The sequence below is a fragment of the Miniopterus schreibersii genome (genome assembly GCF_964146895.1).
Source record: "Miniopterus schreibersii genome assembly, chromosome: 11".
NCBI lineage: Eukaryota > Metazoa > Chordata > Mammalia > Chiroptera > Miniopteridae > Miniopterus > Miniopterus schreibersii.
In genome coordinates, this window is record NC_138111.1 from 52336579 (window position 1) to 52357611 (window position 21033).

The 21033-nt window shown below is 35.3% G+C and overlaps 1 protein-coding gene across 2 annotated transcripts in view; it reads left to right on the plus strand.

Annotated features, from left to right (window-relative positions):
- Nucleotides 1–21033, plus strand: part of CCDC171 (coiled-coil domain containing 171) — a 237488-nt gene that overhangs the window by 39010 nt on the left and 177445 nt on the right. The window contains exons 8-10 of one of the 2 annotated variants that reach the window (XM_081151147.1): nucleotides 4658–4804; nucleotides 16750–16842; nucleotides 18811–18971. In XM_081151147.1, coding sequence (XP_081007273.1) covers nucleotides 4658–4804; nucleotides 16750–16842; nucleotides 18811–18971 — 401 coding nt within the window. Of the gene's footprint in view, nucleotides 1–4657; nucleotides 4805–6988; nucleotides 8670–16749; nucleotides 16843–18810; nucleotides 18972–21033 lie in introns of those variants that run through there. The other variant, XM_081151148.1, reaches the window with a different exon arrangement.

The window sequence follows — 21033 nt, forward strand, 5'->3', positions numbered from 1 at the left end:
AGCCACGCCTGGCCGGGCTGTTTTATTAATTTAATTAACACAACAAATTAATTTAATTACTCATTAAATACCAAAGTTTTAGAAATATTACATTATCTAACATTCCAAAAAAAATGGTTTTTCTAATTTTATCCTTGTAAATTATGAGAGGTATCAAAATGGTATAATAATACTGGGAAACAGAAGAGATTAATTTTCACTTTTTTAAGGTAATTGATTCTTTAGACTCTCCTTATTAACCCTTTGCGATGCAGTTTAAATAATTCTACACTCAGACAATTGTCTTTGAAATTCTGATAACTTGAAATAAGTCATATCTAGCAAACTTTGTTTGTATGGCTTTGAAAATATATTTGATGTTTGATTAGATGTTTGTAAAGAATCAGATGTTCGATTATCTTTATTTTCTCTCAGTGTTTGGTTCCAGTGTTTGTAGTAGTCTTAGAGTTTCATATGAGACTCTTTCCTCAAGTGTCTGATGATCCTTGGCTGTGTACTCATTTTTAAGAATGAGGCACTAGCCCGGCTGGGCGTGGCTCAGCGGTTGAGTGTCTACCTGGGATCCAGGTGATCGGGGTTCGATTCCTGGTCAAGGCACATGCCCGGGTTGTGGGCTCGATCAATGACTCTCTCATCATTGATGTTTCGGTCTCTCTCCCTCCCTCTCCTCTCCTCTCTCTGAAATCAATAAAGATATATTAAAACAAAAGAAAAAAAAGAATGAGGCACTAAAAAGCTGAGAGGAAGCTCTCTATATATGGAACACTTCCATTTAATTGGGGCATTTTAGATGATGTGTCATAGAATTGTACACCTGAAACCTATATAATTTTATTAACCAATCTCACTGCAATACATTCAATAAAAAAATCAATAAAAATATAATTGGGGCATTTAAAAAAATGCTAGTATCTATACCTCTTTTCTCTTGGACTGGTAGCTTCTCCACAAAGGAATATTCTAGTCATCTCCTTATGGTGTCTTAACTGTAGGAATCAATATTCTGGGAGCTGAAGAGAGAAGGGGAGCTGTAAGGTTTCACTACCCACTATGCAGATTCCACCTAATGTCTTTAATTTTTAATAAGGTGTCTCACCCTGACCCCCAGCTGTGTCTTATTTTCATGACCTCAGAACCTTTTTGGATCAACCTTTCTAATTAGTAAACTCTTTGTCTTTTTCCAGGAGGGAGGGACATTTGTTAGGGAGGGAGCTGGCAGAGGTGATCTGAGGATATAACTAACTGCTGCTTTTTGAGGTTTCCAACAGTGTTCATGTTCATTTCTACCCCATGGCTTAAGAAGAGGTAGAAAGTAGAAAACTTGATTCACTTATTGTCAAAATTCCAAGCCTTTATATTGCTTTACCGGTGAATAAAAAGAAACATTAAGGAGCAAATAATTTTAGTCTTACATAAAACTGCCATCAGAGAATGGAAAAATGTTGATAACATACTAACCCTACAAGTCTTGGTACTAAACTGACAAGGATATGAGAAAAGATAGTTACAACCAGTCTCACTCATGAATTTTGTATGGATACAAAAATATTACACAAAATATTAGCCAACTGAATGCAGCCAAAATGTAAAAAGATAAAATAGAAAAAGACTTTATATAATAAATGTCAAGTGTGTTTAATATTGGGGAATCAGTGTAATTTGACTTAATATAATTAGTTAGCTTGATTGCTTAATATGTTTCTTGTATATAGGAGTAGAATTCCTAAAATCTCCACTATCTGAGCAAAATAGTTTTCTATAAAAACTCTGTACATGTGTGTATGCATTTGTAGCCATGTTCAAGAATATATAGTAGTCGCATAATATTAATGACTGCTTGACTTCTGTATTGAAACTCATCACGACCGGCTGGGCGTGGTTCAGCGGTTGAGCATCGACCTAGGATCCAGGAGATCACCATTCGATTCCCGGTCAGGGCACATGCCCGGGTTGCGGGCTCGATCCCTGTGAGGGGAGTGCAGGAGGCAGCCAATCAATGACTCTCTCATCACTGATGTTTCTCTCTCTCTCCCTCTCCTTCCTCTCTCTGAAGTCAATAAAGATATATATTTTAAAAAAAAAAAAAGAAACTGATCATTAGGTCAGAATTTCATCTACATCTTGAAAGACCTTTGTTTAAAAGCTGTTAGTAAGTAGTATTTAATATAGGTCTTAAAGTGAAAACCTCACCAAAATAAGCCTAGTAAGTCATAACTGATCACCATTGATTTTTCAGTTGTTCTTTTTTATAGGATTAAACTCAGACATGCAGGGAATGATGGGCATGCTCTTCATCTGGAATGATTGTTTGTCGTCTTCCCATACAATCAATAGAGTAGGAGGGAGCAAAGGGGGGGAAATGAGGGACATCTGTAATACTGTCAGCAGTAAAAACGAATAGGAATCACTGGCACGTTTTCTAATAAGTAGATCTCATGGTACTCCCTGAATACTTTAATTTCTTTTGTGTTGTTTAATAAATATTGTTTGAAATAAGTGCCATCACCCAGGATATAAAAGCATCTTTTGGATATAGACTTTATTTTGTTTTTATTTCAAATTGTTGGGTTTCCTTTATGATTGTGTAAATTGCTGTTTATTCATTTATAGTATACATAGTACTCTAAGTAGGTGATTAAAAGTTGGAGATTATGGCCCTGGCCAGTTTGCTCAGTGGTTAGAGCATTGGCCCACATACTGAAGGGGGTCCCAGGTTCTATTCCTGCCAAAGGCACGTACCTTGGTTGCAGACTTGATCCCCTGCCCCCATTGTGGTGTGTGTGGGAGGCAACCAATCAGTGTGTCTCTCTCACATCAATGTTTTTTTTCTCTCTCTCTCTCTGAAAAGCAATGGGAAAAAAAGTTGAAGATTATGTATTTGTAAATCAAGAAGACATATGTGACTTTGAATTAATGCTTGTACTATTTACTGCTTGAAGTAGGGGATCTATCCTGTAGAATCACAATAGTATCTTATATTTTTGGTCTTAAAAGTGCTTTCATAAGTGAAGGCACTCTTACGATGAAATTAGATTACATAAGGCTGATTACATTATCATCTGTCACTAAATCCAGAATGTCATTATAAAAACCGAGAGTGCTGTCTGCTGGTTGTAGGCAGTGTTGGCATACTTTTGCTCTGGTACCCAGCTTTCTTTCTATCTATTGTTTACAGATAGGAAATGTGCAAGTAAGTGAGCTTCTGTATTTTAAGTATTTTCTCTTTTAAAGATTTTTAATTTATTTTTAGAGAGAGAGGAGGGAGTGGGAGAGAGAGAAAAAAAAAATCAATGTGAGAGCAAGACATAGATTGGCTGCCTCCTGCATGCCCCTTACCGGGGATTGAGCCTGAAACCTGTGCCTGTGCCCTGACCAGAATCGAACCAAATAACCGTATGATCTCACTAATACGTGCAGTCTGCTGAACAAAACAAACTGCTGAGCAAAATGGAACCAGAAGCAGGGACACATGGAACAGACTGGCTGGTGCCCGAGGGGAGGGGCCGGTGGTGACTGGATGAAGGAGGCGAAGGGATTAGCTAAAGAACATATTTGCACACCTATGGACAACCACAGTAGTTTGGTGAAGGTCAAGGGGGGGGGAGGGCAAAGGGGGAGGAGAAGGGGGCACCTGCCATAATGTCAACATTAAAAATTTTTAAATAAAAAAAGTTTTCTACCTGAAGAAAGTAATTCTTACAAGTTCATGTGCTGTTTGCTATGGAATAGTAATGCTTTAAGTGAGAGGTGCGGGGAGAGAAGTTAAACTGTGTCCTTCATCCATTGACTGGCTCTTCTGCCGGGGCTTCCTAGACAAGATCTTCCAGAGAACTACATTTGCTGTTTGCAGTGTTCTCACTCAGATTGCAGTGGTACCTTTTCAGTGGCTAGGGATACTTGAGAGCACGCATAAATAGACATGTTTAAAAAATGCTAATGTCCCAGGATAACGTTATGCTGGTGAGAATGAAGAATCTAGATTAGTTACTGTGGAAAAGACCTTTGATGTGTGTGTTAACTTTATGTTTGAACTTCCATAAAATTCAGCTCTGATTTCTGAGTGTAGTCGGGAATTAGAGATTGAGAGATTTACGTAGAAGAGTGCCTGTTACTATTTTTCTTTCAGTTTTACAACAAAGATTTGAAAAGTTAAAAAACTGGAGAGAAATGAAACACAGCCATCTAGTGGATGCAGCTTTAAGAGCTATAAGCATAAAGTTCATGAGCTCATGTAAAATTCTCTCATGGGTCATTGTTAGGTATTCAGGCCAATCATTCCTTACCACCCAAAGGAGCAATATCCACTTGTATTACTAAATACTTTAAAATTTTAACGAGATGGGAAAACTATATATGGCAGCTGAACTACAGCATTATGTAAATACCCTCAGAGGTCATTTGAACTAGCATAACATTTCAGTAAGCTATACACATTTCAGTTTTAGTATGTATTAATCAGATTTTTAACAATTGTAAACCTCCAGTAGCGCTTTTATAGTACATGTACATTCTGAAACATTGCTGGAAAATATCTCCTATGTAGATTAACCTATTCTGGTTGAAGCACAGATTTAGTTGCTCATTGTTTATCATAGGATACATTTTAGTCATTGTTGGCTTATGAATTCTGTTGATGCAAAAATGAATTATTTTCCAGGAGCAAGATAATGCTGTACAAAGTATGCACAGGAAAGTGGAAAAATTAGAAGCTGAACACATGGACTGCTCTGACCTTTTGCGGCGACAAACAAGTGAACTTGAACTTAGCACTCAGCGAGAGGAACGTCTTCGAAAAGAATTTGAGGTATATTTTCTCATTCTTTTGTAATGTACATACGTTATCCAGGCAGTATTTTCAGGTCAGAGGAAGATTTACTGTGCAATAAAATAGGAAACTACTTTTTTTTTTTTTTTTTTTAGCATTTATTTATATTGAGTATTTGGCTCTTTTGAAGACTTTTGTATCTGGGTAAATATTATATTTTGTCCCTAATTTTAAAAACCTGTCCATTTTTAACATTAATTCTTATGAAATATTGGAAAGTTTTAGTGTAATTGTTTACATTATAAGGTTAAGGAAGTGATACAGGGAAAGTTTTGTATACTTAATATTAAATTATACTTTCGTAGTTTGAATCATGAATACTAGTCGCATGATATTTTGGAATAGTTCTCAGGTAAGTCTAGATGATAAAGGAACATCAGTTTACAAATGAAAAATAAAAATATTTTTATGAGTGATTAATACTGATAATCATTTTAATTTTGAGAGAAATAGAATTTATTGTTAATTCTACTTTTTAAAATTACCTTTTGCTTTGTGGGAAATTAAATATTTTACTAGATATAGACGTTTTTCCTAAACATAATTTATAATTGTTATTAGGTAAATAAACCTTTATAGAGAGTATTTACTGATAAAATGCTAAGGTACTCTCCTTAAACTCACTGCTGTCATTTAACATTGTTTTGGGAATTGTAGCCAAAGAAATATATAAAGGCAAGAAGAGCAATAAGAATTATAATATTTGAAAAGGAGGAGATGTGATTCTTATTATTATAGATATGTTTATAGCCCTGAATAGACAAGAAAATAAACTTTAAAATTATTAACACTAGTAAGAACATTCAGCTAGGAGGCCAGAAAGAAAATAATATATAACAATTATGTTTACATTCTTACATACTAGCGATAATCAGAGAATAAAATACTAAAAACATGTTTGTTTGCTTTTTTACCACAGTGACAAAAATAGGAATATAGTTAACAACAAATACATTAAAAATTATAAAATTTAACTGAGAGTATTAAAAAAGAAAATGGCAAGACGTTTGTGAACATTTAACATTGTAAAGACAAGAATCCTCCCTGGGCTATATTATGGATTAAAGAAGTTCTAATGAAAACTTCAGTGGAATTATTTGGGGAAGACAGATTCTAAAATTCATGTGGAAGGCTAAAGAGTCAGATGAGAATATTAAAACATTTTGATGAGAGTTATTAGTGGGGACTTATATTACCATAAGTGAATACAGACTGTAAAGCTTCAGTAATGTATCAGTTGTTGTTTTGGGTTGTATGCAACAGAAACCAGCTTTGGTTAATTTAAAAGGTAATTCAGTGGAAGAATGTGGGAATCTTATTCACAGAATCAGAAGGGACGCTGAGGAATCAGGCTAAGAAAGCATATGAATCCCAGACCTTCTCTAGAGGTCTCTGGAGCAGAAATGGTGGAAGAAGTTGGAGTGAACTGGTATCAATAATTTTCACTTTTTGTAACTTTATTCAGGATTTAAACCCCAGGAAGAGAACATTTGATCAAAAGAAGCCATTTTCCCCAAATTAATCCCTCTCAATTCTACTAAAATTAAAGCCCAAATAAATTCTTGCAGAGAAAATCAGGGTGCTGGTACCATGAAAAGGGGAAAAGGTTGTTTAGTGGCTAAAAAGTATAACTCTAAGACGAGACTTTCTTTTTTTTTTTCATTACTACTTTAAAAAATTTTATTTTTCAATTACAGTTTACATTCAGACTTATTTTATATGAGTTTCAGGTGTACAGCATAGTGGTTAGACAATCATATGCTTTACCAAGTGATGCTCCCAGTATTGCAAGTCCCCATGTGGCACCATACATAGTTATTACAATATTACTGACTACATTCCCTCTGTTGTACTTTACATCCCTGTGACTATTTTGTAACTACCAATTTGTACTTCTAAATTCCTTCACCTTTTTTATGCATGTCCAGCCCCCCTCCCCTCTGGCAATCGTCAGTCTGTTCTCTGTATCTATGAGTCTGTTTCAATTTTGTTTGTTCCTTTCCTTTAATTTGTTTTTCAGATGTTGAGTAGGCAGTTGAATGTGTGAGTATTGGTCTTAGGAAGTATTACTGTGGGGATGATAAGGAGATGTTTGCCAAATATTTCATTGGGAAATTTTGAAATGTTATAACTTATATAGGTCTTTTCTTTGTGTTTCTTTAGTGTCTGCAAAGGGTGATCTGCTAACTTCCTTTTTGATGGTTATAAAATGGAAGAAGGAAATAGAGGAAGAATCTGGGTATCATACTATTCAGTATGCAGACTTTGCTCTGGTTTCAGTCTTGTGTACCCCCTCCCTACCCTTCCCTGTGTATCCCTATATCCGCAGAGCCTCTGGTTCAGATTCACTTTCTCCAGATCATAAACCTCCAGTTTGTGTAGTGGTTAGGGAGAGGTATTTTTTTGGCTATTTGGGTGCAGGTGGATGCCTAGCGGTTAAACTTGTCATATTGGTAATATTAAAACACACACACCAACTTAGAGTTATAATTTACATGCTACAAATTTACTTACCCATAGTGTACAATTCAGTGGTTTTTAGTATATTCACTGAATTGTGCAACCATCACTACAGTCAGTTTTAGAATGTTTCCGTCACCTGATAAGAAACCCCATACCCATTAGCCTTGACTCTCCTATTTCCCCATCTCTCTCAGCCCTAATCAACCATTAATCTACTTTCTTCCCTTATAGATCATTAATCTACTTTCTGCTTTTATAGATTTACCGATTCTGGATATTTTGTATTAATGAAATCATGCAATATGTGGCCATTTGTGATGGACATTTTTCACTTAGCGTGATGTTTTTGGGATTCATCCATGTTGTATCGTGTATTAGTACTTCATACCTTTGTATTCCTGAATGATATTCCATTGTATTGTAAATCACATTTGTTTGCCCATTCATCAGTTAATGTACATTTGTGATGTTTCTACCTTTTGGCTATTATGAATAATACCTCTATGAACATTTGTGTACAAGTTTTTGTGTGGACATGTTTTCAGTTCTCATGGGTATATACCTAGGAGTGGAATTACAGGGTCACATGGCAACTCTATACTTAACTTTTTGAGGAGCTGTCAGACTATTTTACACAGTTGTGGCACCATTTTACACTTCAACCAGCAGTGTATGAAGGTTCCAATTTCTCCAGATCCTCACCAGTAATTGTTATTATCAGTTTTTTTTTATTTTATTATGGGCACTCTAGTGGGTATATAATGACATCTCATTGTGGTTTTGATTTGTATCTCTAATGACTAATGATGTTGAATATCATTTCATGTGCTTATTGGTCATTTGTATATTGTTGAAGAAATATCTCTTTAGATCCACTGTCCATTTTTTTTTTAAATTCTTACCAGAGGATATTTTTTCCATTGCTTTTTCAGAGAGAGACAGAGAGAGAAATATTGATATGAGAGAAACACACCAATTGGTTGCCTTCTGCATGTGGCCAGGGCCGGGGACTGAGTCTCCAACCAAGGTATGTGCCCTTGGCCGGAATTGAACCCGGGACCCTTCAATTTGAGGGCTGATGCTCTAACCACTGAGCAAAACTGGCCAGGGCCACTGTCCATTTTTTAATGGCTTATTTGTATCATATGACTGTAGGATGTCAAAAATAGAGCAAAGTGGGTGTGCGGTATATAGGAACTTTCAATAATAAAGCCAGTTATGAGCTTTGCAAAGAAAATTATTCACACTCTTAACACACATGGTCTAATTTTATGTAAGGTTAGAGAACCAATAAAAATGAGATTGTATTTTAAATAATATTTTTAGCTTATTTGTCCCTTGTGCTGAACATTTTTCAGGCCAATAAATTCAGTAATATATTATCATTTTTTACGTCATCATTTTAAATACATAGTTTGTGGGTGGCCTATTAAAAAACAAGGAATAGAGGAAGTCTCTGGCCTCAGTCTGGCGGAGTTGGGCTGCGGCTACTTTATAGCAGGTTGGGGGTGAGAGCTGGTCCCAAACTGACCTTGGGCCTGGAGAATTTGTCTTCAACACCAGCAGGAGTGCAGGGGCCTGAGTTTTAAGCTCAGGTTGAAAACTATAGGTACAAGCCATTGAAGCTGGAATGCTGTGTTGCTGGTATTTTAACTGACTTAGATCACTCTACTATTAATAATACACAAGTGCCTCTAGAGAAGTCAAATATTCTTCTATAACTTGTAGAAACCAAGTGTCCGTGCACCGTCACAGAACTTAGAGCAGTAGCACAGTGTTGGTGGGGAAAGGGCAGTGTAGCAGTTGCTTTATTTTTATCTTCTAATTCTCACAACTATATAAAGTTGATACTATTTTCTAATTTTATAGGTAAAACAACAGGTTAGGTAGTTACTCAAGATCCCATCACATATGTGCAGCCCTGAACAAGAAGCCTCATATGTAACTTTTTGGCTGTGTGACGTCTGGAAAGTCACTTACCTTTCTTGAGATTTAGTGTCCTGGTGTAACAGTAGAAATATTTAAACAGATTAAATATTTTTTCCATCTTTCGGGGAAAACACCACAGTAGAGCTCTTGAGACATAAGCTCCTCACAATGTTTAATTACATAGAACCTACAGACATTCTCCAAAATTTGGTACAAAGGGAGCATATGTCAGCATATTGGGTATTTTTTATGAATGTGGCATAATGAGCTATAGGAAGGGATATAAAGGACACGGTGGTGCTAGGTTATTAGAATAGAAAACATTGGAGGTGATGGGGAAAGTTTTCACGGGGGAAGAGCGACTGCAGCACAATGAACAGAGCCCAGTATGTGCTGCTGTTGCCCAGCTCAGTGTCTACAAATACATCATTTTCCAGAAGTTTTAAGTAAAGGTATTAAATGTTTTTTTAAAAAAAGGAGCAGAGTTATGTTTCGAATATACTTACAATTTAAGAAAATCATTTAGAAGTCACATTAGGATGCTAGAAAACCCTACGATCATAACTAAACACATTTTAATTGTCTTACAGATGTGAAAAAATACTAGGTAACAGTGACTTCTTTTTGTTGATAAAGTTTTTGGTCAGCTACTTTTGACTCAGCTGAGGAAATGTGTAATGCCTAAACTTAGGATTTGTTTTGGGTAGCTCAGTACTGATTTTTTCCTTATAAAATATTTACTTGCCCCAATTAACTTTTTTATTGATTGATGTTGCAAATATAAAATTGTTTTAGAGTAGTTTTATTTTGTGGTTTTTCTTAGCTACTTTGTAAATACTTTTGCTAATACCAGGTCTCTGCTTTAGGAGAATTTGAAGCTTTGAGAGTAGTCCAGATAGTCTCTTTTTATTCATTTTATAAGAATTTCATAAGTGGAGAAGTATAGTCCTTTGACTTATCTATGAGTTTTCATTTTTAGACACCTTTAAAAGTTTTGCTTTACATTTTAGCAAATGTATTTTGTATTGGCCATTTGCCCAGATGATGACATATAACAGAGAAGGTAAATTTCTACAGAGCATTTTATGCTAGTTTTTACATTCAAGTGTGGAGACATTAACTACCAGTAATTCTAGGTACTTAAGTAATTGTCAGTGGTATTTTTGAAAAAGAATTAATATAATATGGCATAATAATAAAGAGGAAAATTGTTAAAATTTTAAATTACTAGAATACATTATTTAATGTTGGTCATATCAGACTAAAGCAATGAATATAGTAGACAGCCTAATAAATGTTTTAAACTTCAGTGAAGCTTTTAAATCATTGTATTTCATGAAAAAGTGATTTCTTTATGTGCCTGGGCCAAAGAAGTTTATATATATATTTTAAATCTGATAAGGTATATACCATGGTGTGGCTTAATCATCCTAACATGGATCAATGGTTTCTTAGATTAAAAAAGCAAACAGACTCCCAATCCAATTTTATAAATGTGGTGCTGGGTACCCAGAACCAAGGGAAAAGAGAACTGGAAAAAGAAATATCCATGGCTTTTATAAGCCTCCTTACAACTAGGGGAGGGCCCCCCCCCCCCCCCCCCGTTATCATGGGAAATAAGCTTAACTCAATAAGAAAAGAGAAAAGAGAAGATGCAAACCTAATTCTGAGAGAACTGAAGAATCTTGTGGAGATTACAGCAGAGCGAGCGGTGTTTGCAAATAAATGCTGAATTGCTTCTGTCAGTCATATTTATATTGTGGTAACAGGAAGGGTAGGATGTAGCTCTTTTCTCTACATGTATATGACACTCAAGTGAAGAAGGAAAAGGAAAGTGAATCTTACTTTCCATATTGTCCATGAAGACACGACCTGATTCATCTTTTTAAAGCCATTGTGTGTTTGTAGGAATTATTTTTAAACACCTATTTGTGTTGATTACTAGCAATAAAGTAGGTAAATGATGAAATCACCTGGGTTACATAATTGTGCTTATCAGTATTAAACATTTTGTGTATTAATGTTTATAATGGGTTATCAGATTGTAAGTTCATTAAAAAATTTGTTAAATGCTTAAGTTTTTGTTGCCAGGAAGGTAAAGGTGATTTTTAAAGATGCCCAATTAATTTATTACCATCTAATCAGAATTCTGTTCCTGAAATTTCCTATTTTCATGATCTGTTTTTAAAAATCATACCTGAAATGAATAGAAACTTTTCCCCCCATTTTTACAATTTGAGGGGTATACTTTATTACTCATTTCTTATGAATAAAAAAATTGCTGTGTTCTCCTATTTATTGCTGTAGCCATCCTGCTGCCTGCATATGTCCATTCTGAAACTCTTAAGGCTCTGATTGTTGCCATCCTCAGTGACCAGCTGAGGTCTCTCCTCAAACTGCACAGTGAACCATGGTTAAGATAATGGGCGCATAGAGCTCTCACTATTTGTGCATTCAGCTGTTTCTCGAAACTTGTGTAATTTCAGAGTGAGGTCTGCTTTAAGTGCGCCTGTTTATGAAAAATAACCTACAGGATTCTGGAAAACAAGTATGATTTGGCCGTTAATAAAACAATTACAATTAATTACAATTCATAGCAGAGAAGTAAAAGGAGTGTCCCTTAGAGGCAAATCAGTTTTCATCCGTGATACAGGCCTTTTTTTCTTATTTGTAATGGAAATGTGTATAGGTGTGTCAGTAATCCCTTTGACCTTATAATAAGGGCTGCGGACCTAGCATGGTATCTGGCATATTGTAGGTACTATTTAAATGTTCCATTTTCCTCTTTTGGTTGACCTATAGAGAAAATATCAATGAGATGATCATGAAAAGTTGCAAACCTGTTCTTTTTTTAAAAAAATATAATCTTGTAAACACCTTTATAAAGTAGCATTTGCTTAATGGGATTGAAAATAAGTATAAAATGTTTGTATTTCCCTGAGGGTACAATTCTTTGGATTGGATTTCCCTGGCCTGGAGGTCAGCTGTTCACTTTTACACAGCGGTTCCAAGTCACAAAAGAAGCATTTAATTTTGCTTCTGCCTGGAATTGTTTTTCTCATATAGTGTGCTGGCTACATGCAAAGTAAGAGAGCTACTTAAAAACCTTCATTATCTTCAAATAAGAGTACCTTATAAAGATTTAAAATATTATGTGCTATATTTTATTGACCTGCTTTGTAAAACAGAGCATACTGTCATGTCAGATGACAAAATACATATGACACTTCTTTGAAAACTGTGGAATGTTAATATTCAATTGTAGGATTGATATCATCAGTGACATTAATGTAAGTACCTTCTCTTGTGTACATGTGACAATTAGCAATGTAGGTCCATAGTAAAGGTCAGACTAATTGAATAATAATATTTCTTTTCAAGTGCTTTGATTAAAACAAGAATGATTAATAGTAAAGGACTCGTAGGTTGTTCTTACTATGACCCCTCCCCCCCCTGCACATGACCCAGGTAAATGGTGTGGTATTGTGGTGCTTCTGTTTTTCTAATACCTGTCAAATACTTAGAGACTTAGACCCTTAACATGTCTTTTTTGGTAATAATAATGCTTTGAAATCTTCAGTTTAAGGGCTCAAAGTACAGTAACTACTCTTTTTCCCATACACAGGTAGAGAATAAGTACTATAATTAATTGTTAATGCACATAAAATAAATTAGTTATCGTCACTAAAATATAACAAAATATACTTACCACTAAAGTAACCATTTTAGACTTAGTCTGTGATGACTCAGTCTTTTATATTCATTTTTTTGAATATGGATTATTACTATATTGGTTATTTGTATCCACTAATGGAAACATCAGGTGATAAAATTGGAAAAATAGTTAAATAAACAGCCACTTCTATTTAAGAGAGCTGTGGATATTCTGGGGTAAGCTTTGTGCAACTGTTTGTACTTGTCTGATATTTCCTCCCCTATTTTTCTTAATTTTTAAATGCATTTTTAATTGATCTAAACTACTCAGCAAGGTCAGTGACCATTGCAGCCCCTAATCTGTTAGAGCTGAATCCTGGACAGTGTTGAGAAAGAGGGTTAATTTCATTATTATACTTCATCCACCGTGTTAGAAAAGCAAGGCCTCATACCAGTTTAGATGAACTGTGTGGCTGGCAGCCAAATCCAGTCCCTATATTCTGTATTTTTACTTTAGGTCTTCTAGTCTGTTGATGTAACCTTTCATGGCATCTTCCTTGGAAGTCCCTTTTAGCTCATTTCAAGCATCCCACTTGGCCTTGCCTTTGAGGTCCAGCATCCCAGGCCGTTTTGTCTTTCTGTCACCCTCAGTTGCTTGTTTGTAGTGGCTGTAGATGAACAAGCATCTTATTGTCTGCTGGCTTGGTCTTGAGGTGCTTTAACATCCTCAGCAGCTTTGTCTAACTCAGCCTGAGACATGCCGGTGGGGTTGGTTGCCAGGATTCTAGGGAGCTCACGGAGGTGGCGATGAGCAGGAAGCAGTGTCCCGTTTTACTTGATGTTATTTTAGTGGCTAAAGTGTATATTGTTTGTGTATCAAAGTTTTACTGCTTGACTAATTCCTTTCAGTTCAGATATATCTTCTGAGCTGGGTATATTCTATTTGAGGAGAAAATAGTGTAGTGGAGCTTTCTTGGGTAGCTTTCACAAATGTATTGTACACGTTTTCATAACTTTTGGAAACTTTTGGAACAGGCCCACGGAAGACGTGGGAGCAAATGTGGTGTGGAGAACAAATGTCTCAATATGTTTGGTCAGTTCTGCTGCCTAATTGGAGCCTGCAGCTCGTGCCCTGTGTTATGATAAAACATGTATGGAAAGGTTGGACAGGAGACGCCAATCCCTGCATTTCCTTCCCCAGATAATGAATATTCACCTTTCTTAAGTGGAGTTGATTATCTAGTTGGGCTTTTTGTGATTTAATGAGACATGTTTTAAAATTTTAAAAAGTTAGATATGATGAGCACTTAGTATTTATTGAAATAAAAATCTCTTGGCAGTATATTGCAGTAGGAAAGAATATGAGAACCAGCAAATAAAGGGTAAAATACATGACAGTGTCGTGTTACATAAAGAACTCTGCTGTGCATGCTGTTAGGGAACAGACGTGTATAGTGTAATACTTGTATTACAGGCAAACCTGTGTGTAGTTAAATTGACTTGTATATATGAGTTTGTGTTGGATTTTGTACTTACTTCTGCCCGTCCTTTGTCGATTACTTTAGGATTGGCTACTAATGAGACAGTCTATGATTGTTGTGCTAGTTACCTTAGGCAGTATTACTGGAAAAAAGTTGTAGCACGTTGATGTTCCTCTAGCACCCTCTGCTGGATATAATAAATAATTCACCAGACTAGAAGATTAAAAAATATATTTAATTAGCAGGGCTGCTTTAATTTAATAATATCTATCAACAGATCCCATTCTTGGAGTGGCTTTGTTTAAAGATTTGAAGATTTTTTTGCTTTCCTTACTGATGAATTGATGGTTTTACTATTAATAAACAATTTTTAAACTTGTTTTCTTCTGGTTATTTCATTCAGAGTAGGAAAGTATGAAAATAAAGATGTGATCTTTGATTTATTATTTCAACCCGTTTCATTTTGGTGTAGACAGGAAAAACAGCCTCTTCTTGACTTGGAGTGAAAATAAGGTAACTACTTAATTAATATGACATAACATATACATAAAGAATGAAAAGAAGACTAATTGTTGATTCTTTTATCGTGGAATCACTGAATATTCCATATTTTAATAAAAAATAAGACTACTATTTTGATAGAGAAACTTATGCATATGCTTTTTGAAATCTAAGAAGTATATATATGCATTGTTAGACTGGTTTTTTCCCTCTGCCTTCCCTTTAATTATTAGTCTTTTCTTGTTCTCTTCCTTTATTCTCAACATCTATGGGCTGTTTTCTTGTGACTGGTTAGACTTCTTCTAACTTACAGAACCTAAAACGAGCATACTGAATAGTGAGAAAGTCAACTGTAACTCTTTAAGGACAAGAACTTCGTCTTGTGGTGGTTATGTATCTCTGTATATACTGGTATAAACCAGTACTCATTTCTTACTTATTCACTGACTGCTTGCTAAGTTTGTGGATTACCCCATTTTTATTTATGCCCTTTCTTGTTGTAATCCATCACCATCTCTGTAAATAAAAATAAATGGTGGGAGAAAAGCAAAAAAATCAGATTAATCAGGTTGAGCATTTAAAAAGAACTTCAGCCTAGGCTAAATAATAGAGTGTTTATAATGAATAGAACATTATTTCTTGCCCAAATTTTTTCTAGGAAAGGCAATCACATTAGTAATGCCTTTTCCATCACTATTGAACTATCTGTATTTGACAGGAGGTAGGACTGGCTTTTCTTTGCTACTGTCATCCTGAGACAGGTGCAGCTGGGCATTCCCATAGGCTGGCCCCTTACAGGCTTTTGGTCATGACCAGTTCCGTTTTTGGGACTAGGAATCCAGAGCTTCCTTCCCAGGGTTACATTTTCTCAACAGAATGCCAATAAAAAATAAAGCTCTTTACTTCTGCTTCTGGCTAGATGCTTGCTCATGCCTGAAAAATTGATGAATTAGACTTCATCGTAATGAAAACTTTTGCTTTGTGAAAGACAATGTTAAGAGAACGTAAAGATAAGCTATAGACTGGGAGTAAATGTTTACAAATCATACATCCAATGAATGACTTGTCTCCGGATTAGAAAATGAACTCTCAAAACTCAATAATAAGAAATCAGATTACCCAATTAAAAGATGGGGAAGAGAGTTGAGCAGAGACTTTACCAAAGAAGATATACAGGTGGCAGATTCACACATAACACGCTCAATGTCATTAATCATTGGGAAATGCAAATTAAATTGAGATACCATTACATGCCTATTTGAATGTCTAACCCTGCCCCTCCCCCCCCCAAACACACACACACACACCCAAAAGACACAAAAAATGACCATGTCAATGTTGGTGAGGATGTTTAAAATTGGAAACAATTTGAAAAACAGTTTGGCCATTTCTATGCAACCACATGGATGAATCTCAAAATAATTATGCTGGGAGAAGGAAGTGTAATAAAAAGTACACACTGTATGATTCAATTAATGTAAAATTCCAGAAAGTATAAACTGACCTATAGTGACAGAAAGGCGGATCAGCAGTTACTTCAGGATAGGAATGGGATGGTGAGGGCTGGATGAAGGAATTACCGAGGGGCACAAGTAATCTTCAAGGGGTAATGGAAATATCTCCTGTCTTGATTATGGCAATGATTTATACACTTTTAATGTGTAGTTTATTATATGTAAATTATACCTTAATAAAAAGGAAAAAAACACAAAGCTTTGGAGCATTCTCCCTGAGCATGATTTTTACATGATTTTTTAACACGACTTCTACTCTCCTGCCAAGTAAAGAAAAGAGGCCATGGTAATCTAAAGTGTTAATTACAGTCTAGACTGTACTCATCCATATCCACTTTAAATACCGATGTTTATTTAAAACAAACTTTTAATTTGTTTCCAGGTGACTACTCTAAGAGTGAGGAAATTAGAAGAAAATATTGAAGCAGAAAGAGCAGCACATTTGGAATCAAAATTTAATTCTGAAATTATTCAGGTAAAATGTAAACAAATTTTTTGTATGGATTTCACTAAGCTGGGAAAAACAACATTATGTTCAGAGAACCAAGCTGTGTATTCAGAATGGGTAGCATATTGTTAAGATACTCATTATAGTTACTGTAAGGATATAGTTGAGGATAGTCTTGACTGCATTAGAGAAGGAGTTTGCACAGTTCATCCCACAGGCCAGATTTCACTGCCTGTTCTTGTGAATTTTTATCTTGTCCACTTTTATGCTCCAGTGGCAAAGTGGAGTAGTTGCAACAGACATGGCCTGCAAAATCCAAAATATTTATTATCTGACCCAGAAAGATTTGGTGATCAGAGTGTTCTTTTTATCAACAGCCATGGGATGAATTTATTTTTGAAAACATTAAGAAAATACGCACCTTTATTTTTTGAATGTATATCTGTGGAAATAGCCTATCAGTGTATTAAAAACTGAAGGCATAAAAAGCAAAGGAGCTTCTTTTGGGAATTACATTCCATCACCAGAAATACTATGTAGATATAGATATATAGGTAGGTGAATAGATGGAAATATGAAATACTAAAATACTATGGGAACATAATAAAGAGAAGGTTAAACCTGAGAGGGGAATTAAATGAAGGCGTCCTAAGAAAGGTGCCCTTTTCCCTTTCTCAGAGAATGAGAAGGAATTTCTAAGTGAAGCAATGCATTTTAACTGGGCATTAGCAAATTGCTGCCCATGGGCCAAGTCTGACCCACAAATGCAGCTATGCTGTAAAGTTTTATGTAAAGTTCCATGAGTCTAAAGTTTCTTAATTTAATTTGGATTTTTTAAAGACTTAGACTTTTTCCCTACGTTAAATTTTTATTACTAGAATTTGTAGTTTCATCTTATTGTTTGAATAAGTCTTCACATGAGATGCAACTAAATTTGTAAGGATTTTTTTTAAACTTTTATCATTAATGAAATGACCCTTTAACCTGCAAAATTCAAAGATGCAAGTATTTGAGTGTGTCTGTATATTAAGCAAACTTGTGTAAGGTAAGCTTTTTCTTTTTTAAAAATTATTGGGTCACCCAGAATGCTAACAATAAACAATAAAGCTGAAACTTTAATTTCATGAAAGGAGTATAATACAAAATTAAATTTTTCATTTTATCTGAAATATAGCAGACTATATACTATGATCTAGACTTTGCTCTTTTCAGTATATATTAATACTACATAGAGAACTTCCTTTTTAGAAGTTGTTTTGCTCCCTTCTTACAGCTATGTATTCTTTTATGGGAATGCACTTTATTCTATTGTTGGTGTAGATAGGGAATATAGTTTTTAAAATGTTATAATTATGTAAAATTTCAAGTATATGCAAAAAGAGAGAGTAGAGTGAGCAGAACCCCCCATGCACCCGTCACTTAGCTTTAGGATGTACCTTAGGCCAGTCGTGTTTTTACTCTCCCTACTCCTCCACCTTTAGATTATTTGAAGCAAGTCCCAGATACCATGTTACCATACCCATAAATATTTCAGTCAAATAGTACTACTTGATAATAAAAATTTTACTTTCCACAGTAAGAAATCTCCAGGAATAAGATGTGTTAACTTCCCTAGGTTTATAAAGACGTTGTTTCTCACAAGAGGGGAAAAATACTTCCCTTTAGTTTTAAAAACCCAATAATTTATTATGTTTTATAAAAGAAGTGTCCAAATGAATTAGGAGCGCACAATTAGGCACGTGGGTGGGACAGGTTATATCCTTTCAGCCTGTCCTTTTCCTTGGCACAGTTAACATTCTTCCACTCTTCCTTCCGTTAAACATGTTGAGAAAGGGAATAAACTGTCTTGTTTATTTCCCTTTTTAAACCAAAGCAGAAAGAAAGAAGTGTTTGGATGAATGATAACCTGCTGTTGATAAAGTATTCCACTCAACTTGAGATTGATGCTACTAGCATTTCCTTGCTTGCTTTAATTACTTCTCTGTCACCTGGTAGTTGCGGATTCGAGACCTTGAAGGAGCTTTGCAGGTAGAAAAGGCCAGCCAGGCAGAAGCTGTTGCTGATTTGGAAATGATCAAGAATGAATTCAAAGAAGTTGAAAGTGCATATGAGCGAGAAAAGCATAATGCACAAGAGAGCTTTGCAAAACTGAGTTTGTAAGTGTCTTACTGTAAAATTCTCTAAATATCAAGTTTTTGAAACCTGTATAAGTGTGAATGTGTAGTATTTTAGGTATAGCTGCCATTAATATCAGTGGTAGACTGGGGATAAAGGACTTCTTAAGCTATAACTATACTTCCCTGTACAGGTAAATATGGAAATGCTCTTTTGGATTTTTAAGTATCATGGCTGTTCCAAGTAGTCTCAGAAATGCGGTTCTTGTGCTAGAAAGTAAGTGTATTAGTGTATTTTATATTATATCTGCTGATGTAATACAGGATCTTTAAAGACCTTGATTTCTAGGCCACCTAAATTGTTCTGTGGAGATGATAATGCTTGAGATCTTCTCAAACTGCAGAAATAATAGTAGGAGTAATACTGCTACTAGTGGCTAAAATGCGTGTGGCTCACTTCATGCCTAGCATTGCGTGGTTTCCTTTAATTTATATAACACCTTATGAGGTAGCTACTCTTTTTACCTCCATCTTACAGATGTGGAAATTGAGGCTTAATGAGCTAAGACACTAGTAAGTGGCCGACCATGACCTTTCTGACTCCTACTAATTTTAACGTTTTTCAATCCAAAAGCCTTTTATCTGGAATGTTCTGTGGGATACTTTAAGAAGTTTATAGTTTTAAATATGTTCCCCCCAAAAGTCAATAGTAAACATTTAAAATCATTTTTCTCTATTTCCGCACCATTGGTATGGGCATGATAATAGGTTGGCAAGTAGAGTTATGTATTTATTTTTAATGTTTGTTTCTATTTATGACAAATAGTTCATAGTTTTCCATTTACGGTAGTAATATAAAGATTGCTTTTATAATACTTTGTTTAACTTAAGTGAGTTAAAGAAAAGTATTATTTAAATAGTAATTGTTATGAGTGTGGCAAAAATCATAAAGATGGCACTTGAAAGACAGTTTGAAAAAATTTGAAACTCACTCGGCTGGCGTGGGTCAGAGGTTGAGCATCGACCTATGATCCGGGCAGTAGGGGTTCGATTTCCAGTCAGGGCACATGCCCCGGTTGCGGGCTCGATCCCCAGCAGGGGGCGTGCAGGAGGCAGCCGATCAATGACTCTCATCATTGATGTTTCTCTCTCTCTCTCTCTTCCTTCCTCTCTCTGAAGGCAATAAAGACATATTTAAAAAAGGAAAAAGAACAAAAACATGTAAAACTCTTTCACTGTGATTACCTTTATTAATAATGCTTGTAATATTTTCAACCAGCAGTTCTTAATTGAATTGTTTTGCTTCCTCTAGGATGACTGAAGTGACTTTCTGTGACTGTTATTCTAAGGACTTCTCTTCCTTTATTTCCTTTGAACCATTGCTTGAATCTGCACATTTATATATGTGTGTGTTTGAAGGGTCTTTGTGCAGAATGTAGAGCAGGCTGCTTTACTGTTGCTTTGATTAGGACCTGCAAGTGAAACTGTTAGAAGTCAGGTTGGACTCCTCGCAATAAAAGCTTTCCAACAATGAAAGGCTCCTTTGGGGTACTAGTGAGCCTTGGAAAGTTCAGAACAGAGGGTGGATGATTTTCTGTGATGGATACTGAGGAAGAACCAAGTCCTGCAAAGGCTGGACTGGAGAAATTTTAAGATACCCACTAACAACCTAAGTACTTTTCTATTGAACCCCAAAGCAGTTTTTTTCCAAGGCAATTTTTTTCCTTAAGTTTGTTTTGCTATTATTTGTGTCTTGGTGCTTGAACAATTTTACTCAAATTATGTATTCTAATAAGCACCAACTAACAATTCTAAATATTAGTTACATAGTTTAACTAAGCACCAGCTAACAATCCTAAATGTTTCAACAAAATGTTCTTTGTTCTTCATCCACATAACTGCAATAGTAATAAAAGTTGATAATTATAAACAATAAAAATTAAATAATAATTAAACCCCACTGCTTATCAGTAGTGACTTCTCTTCCCCGACCCATCTTCCTTTTCCTTGTTTGAGATACGACAGCCGCTTCCATTCCAGTTATCTGTGGTATCAGAAAGAATGATATGACCTGAGAGACCATTGGACAAGTTATTTCACTTTC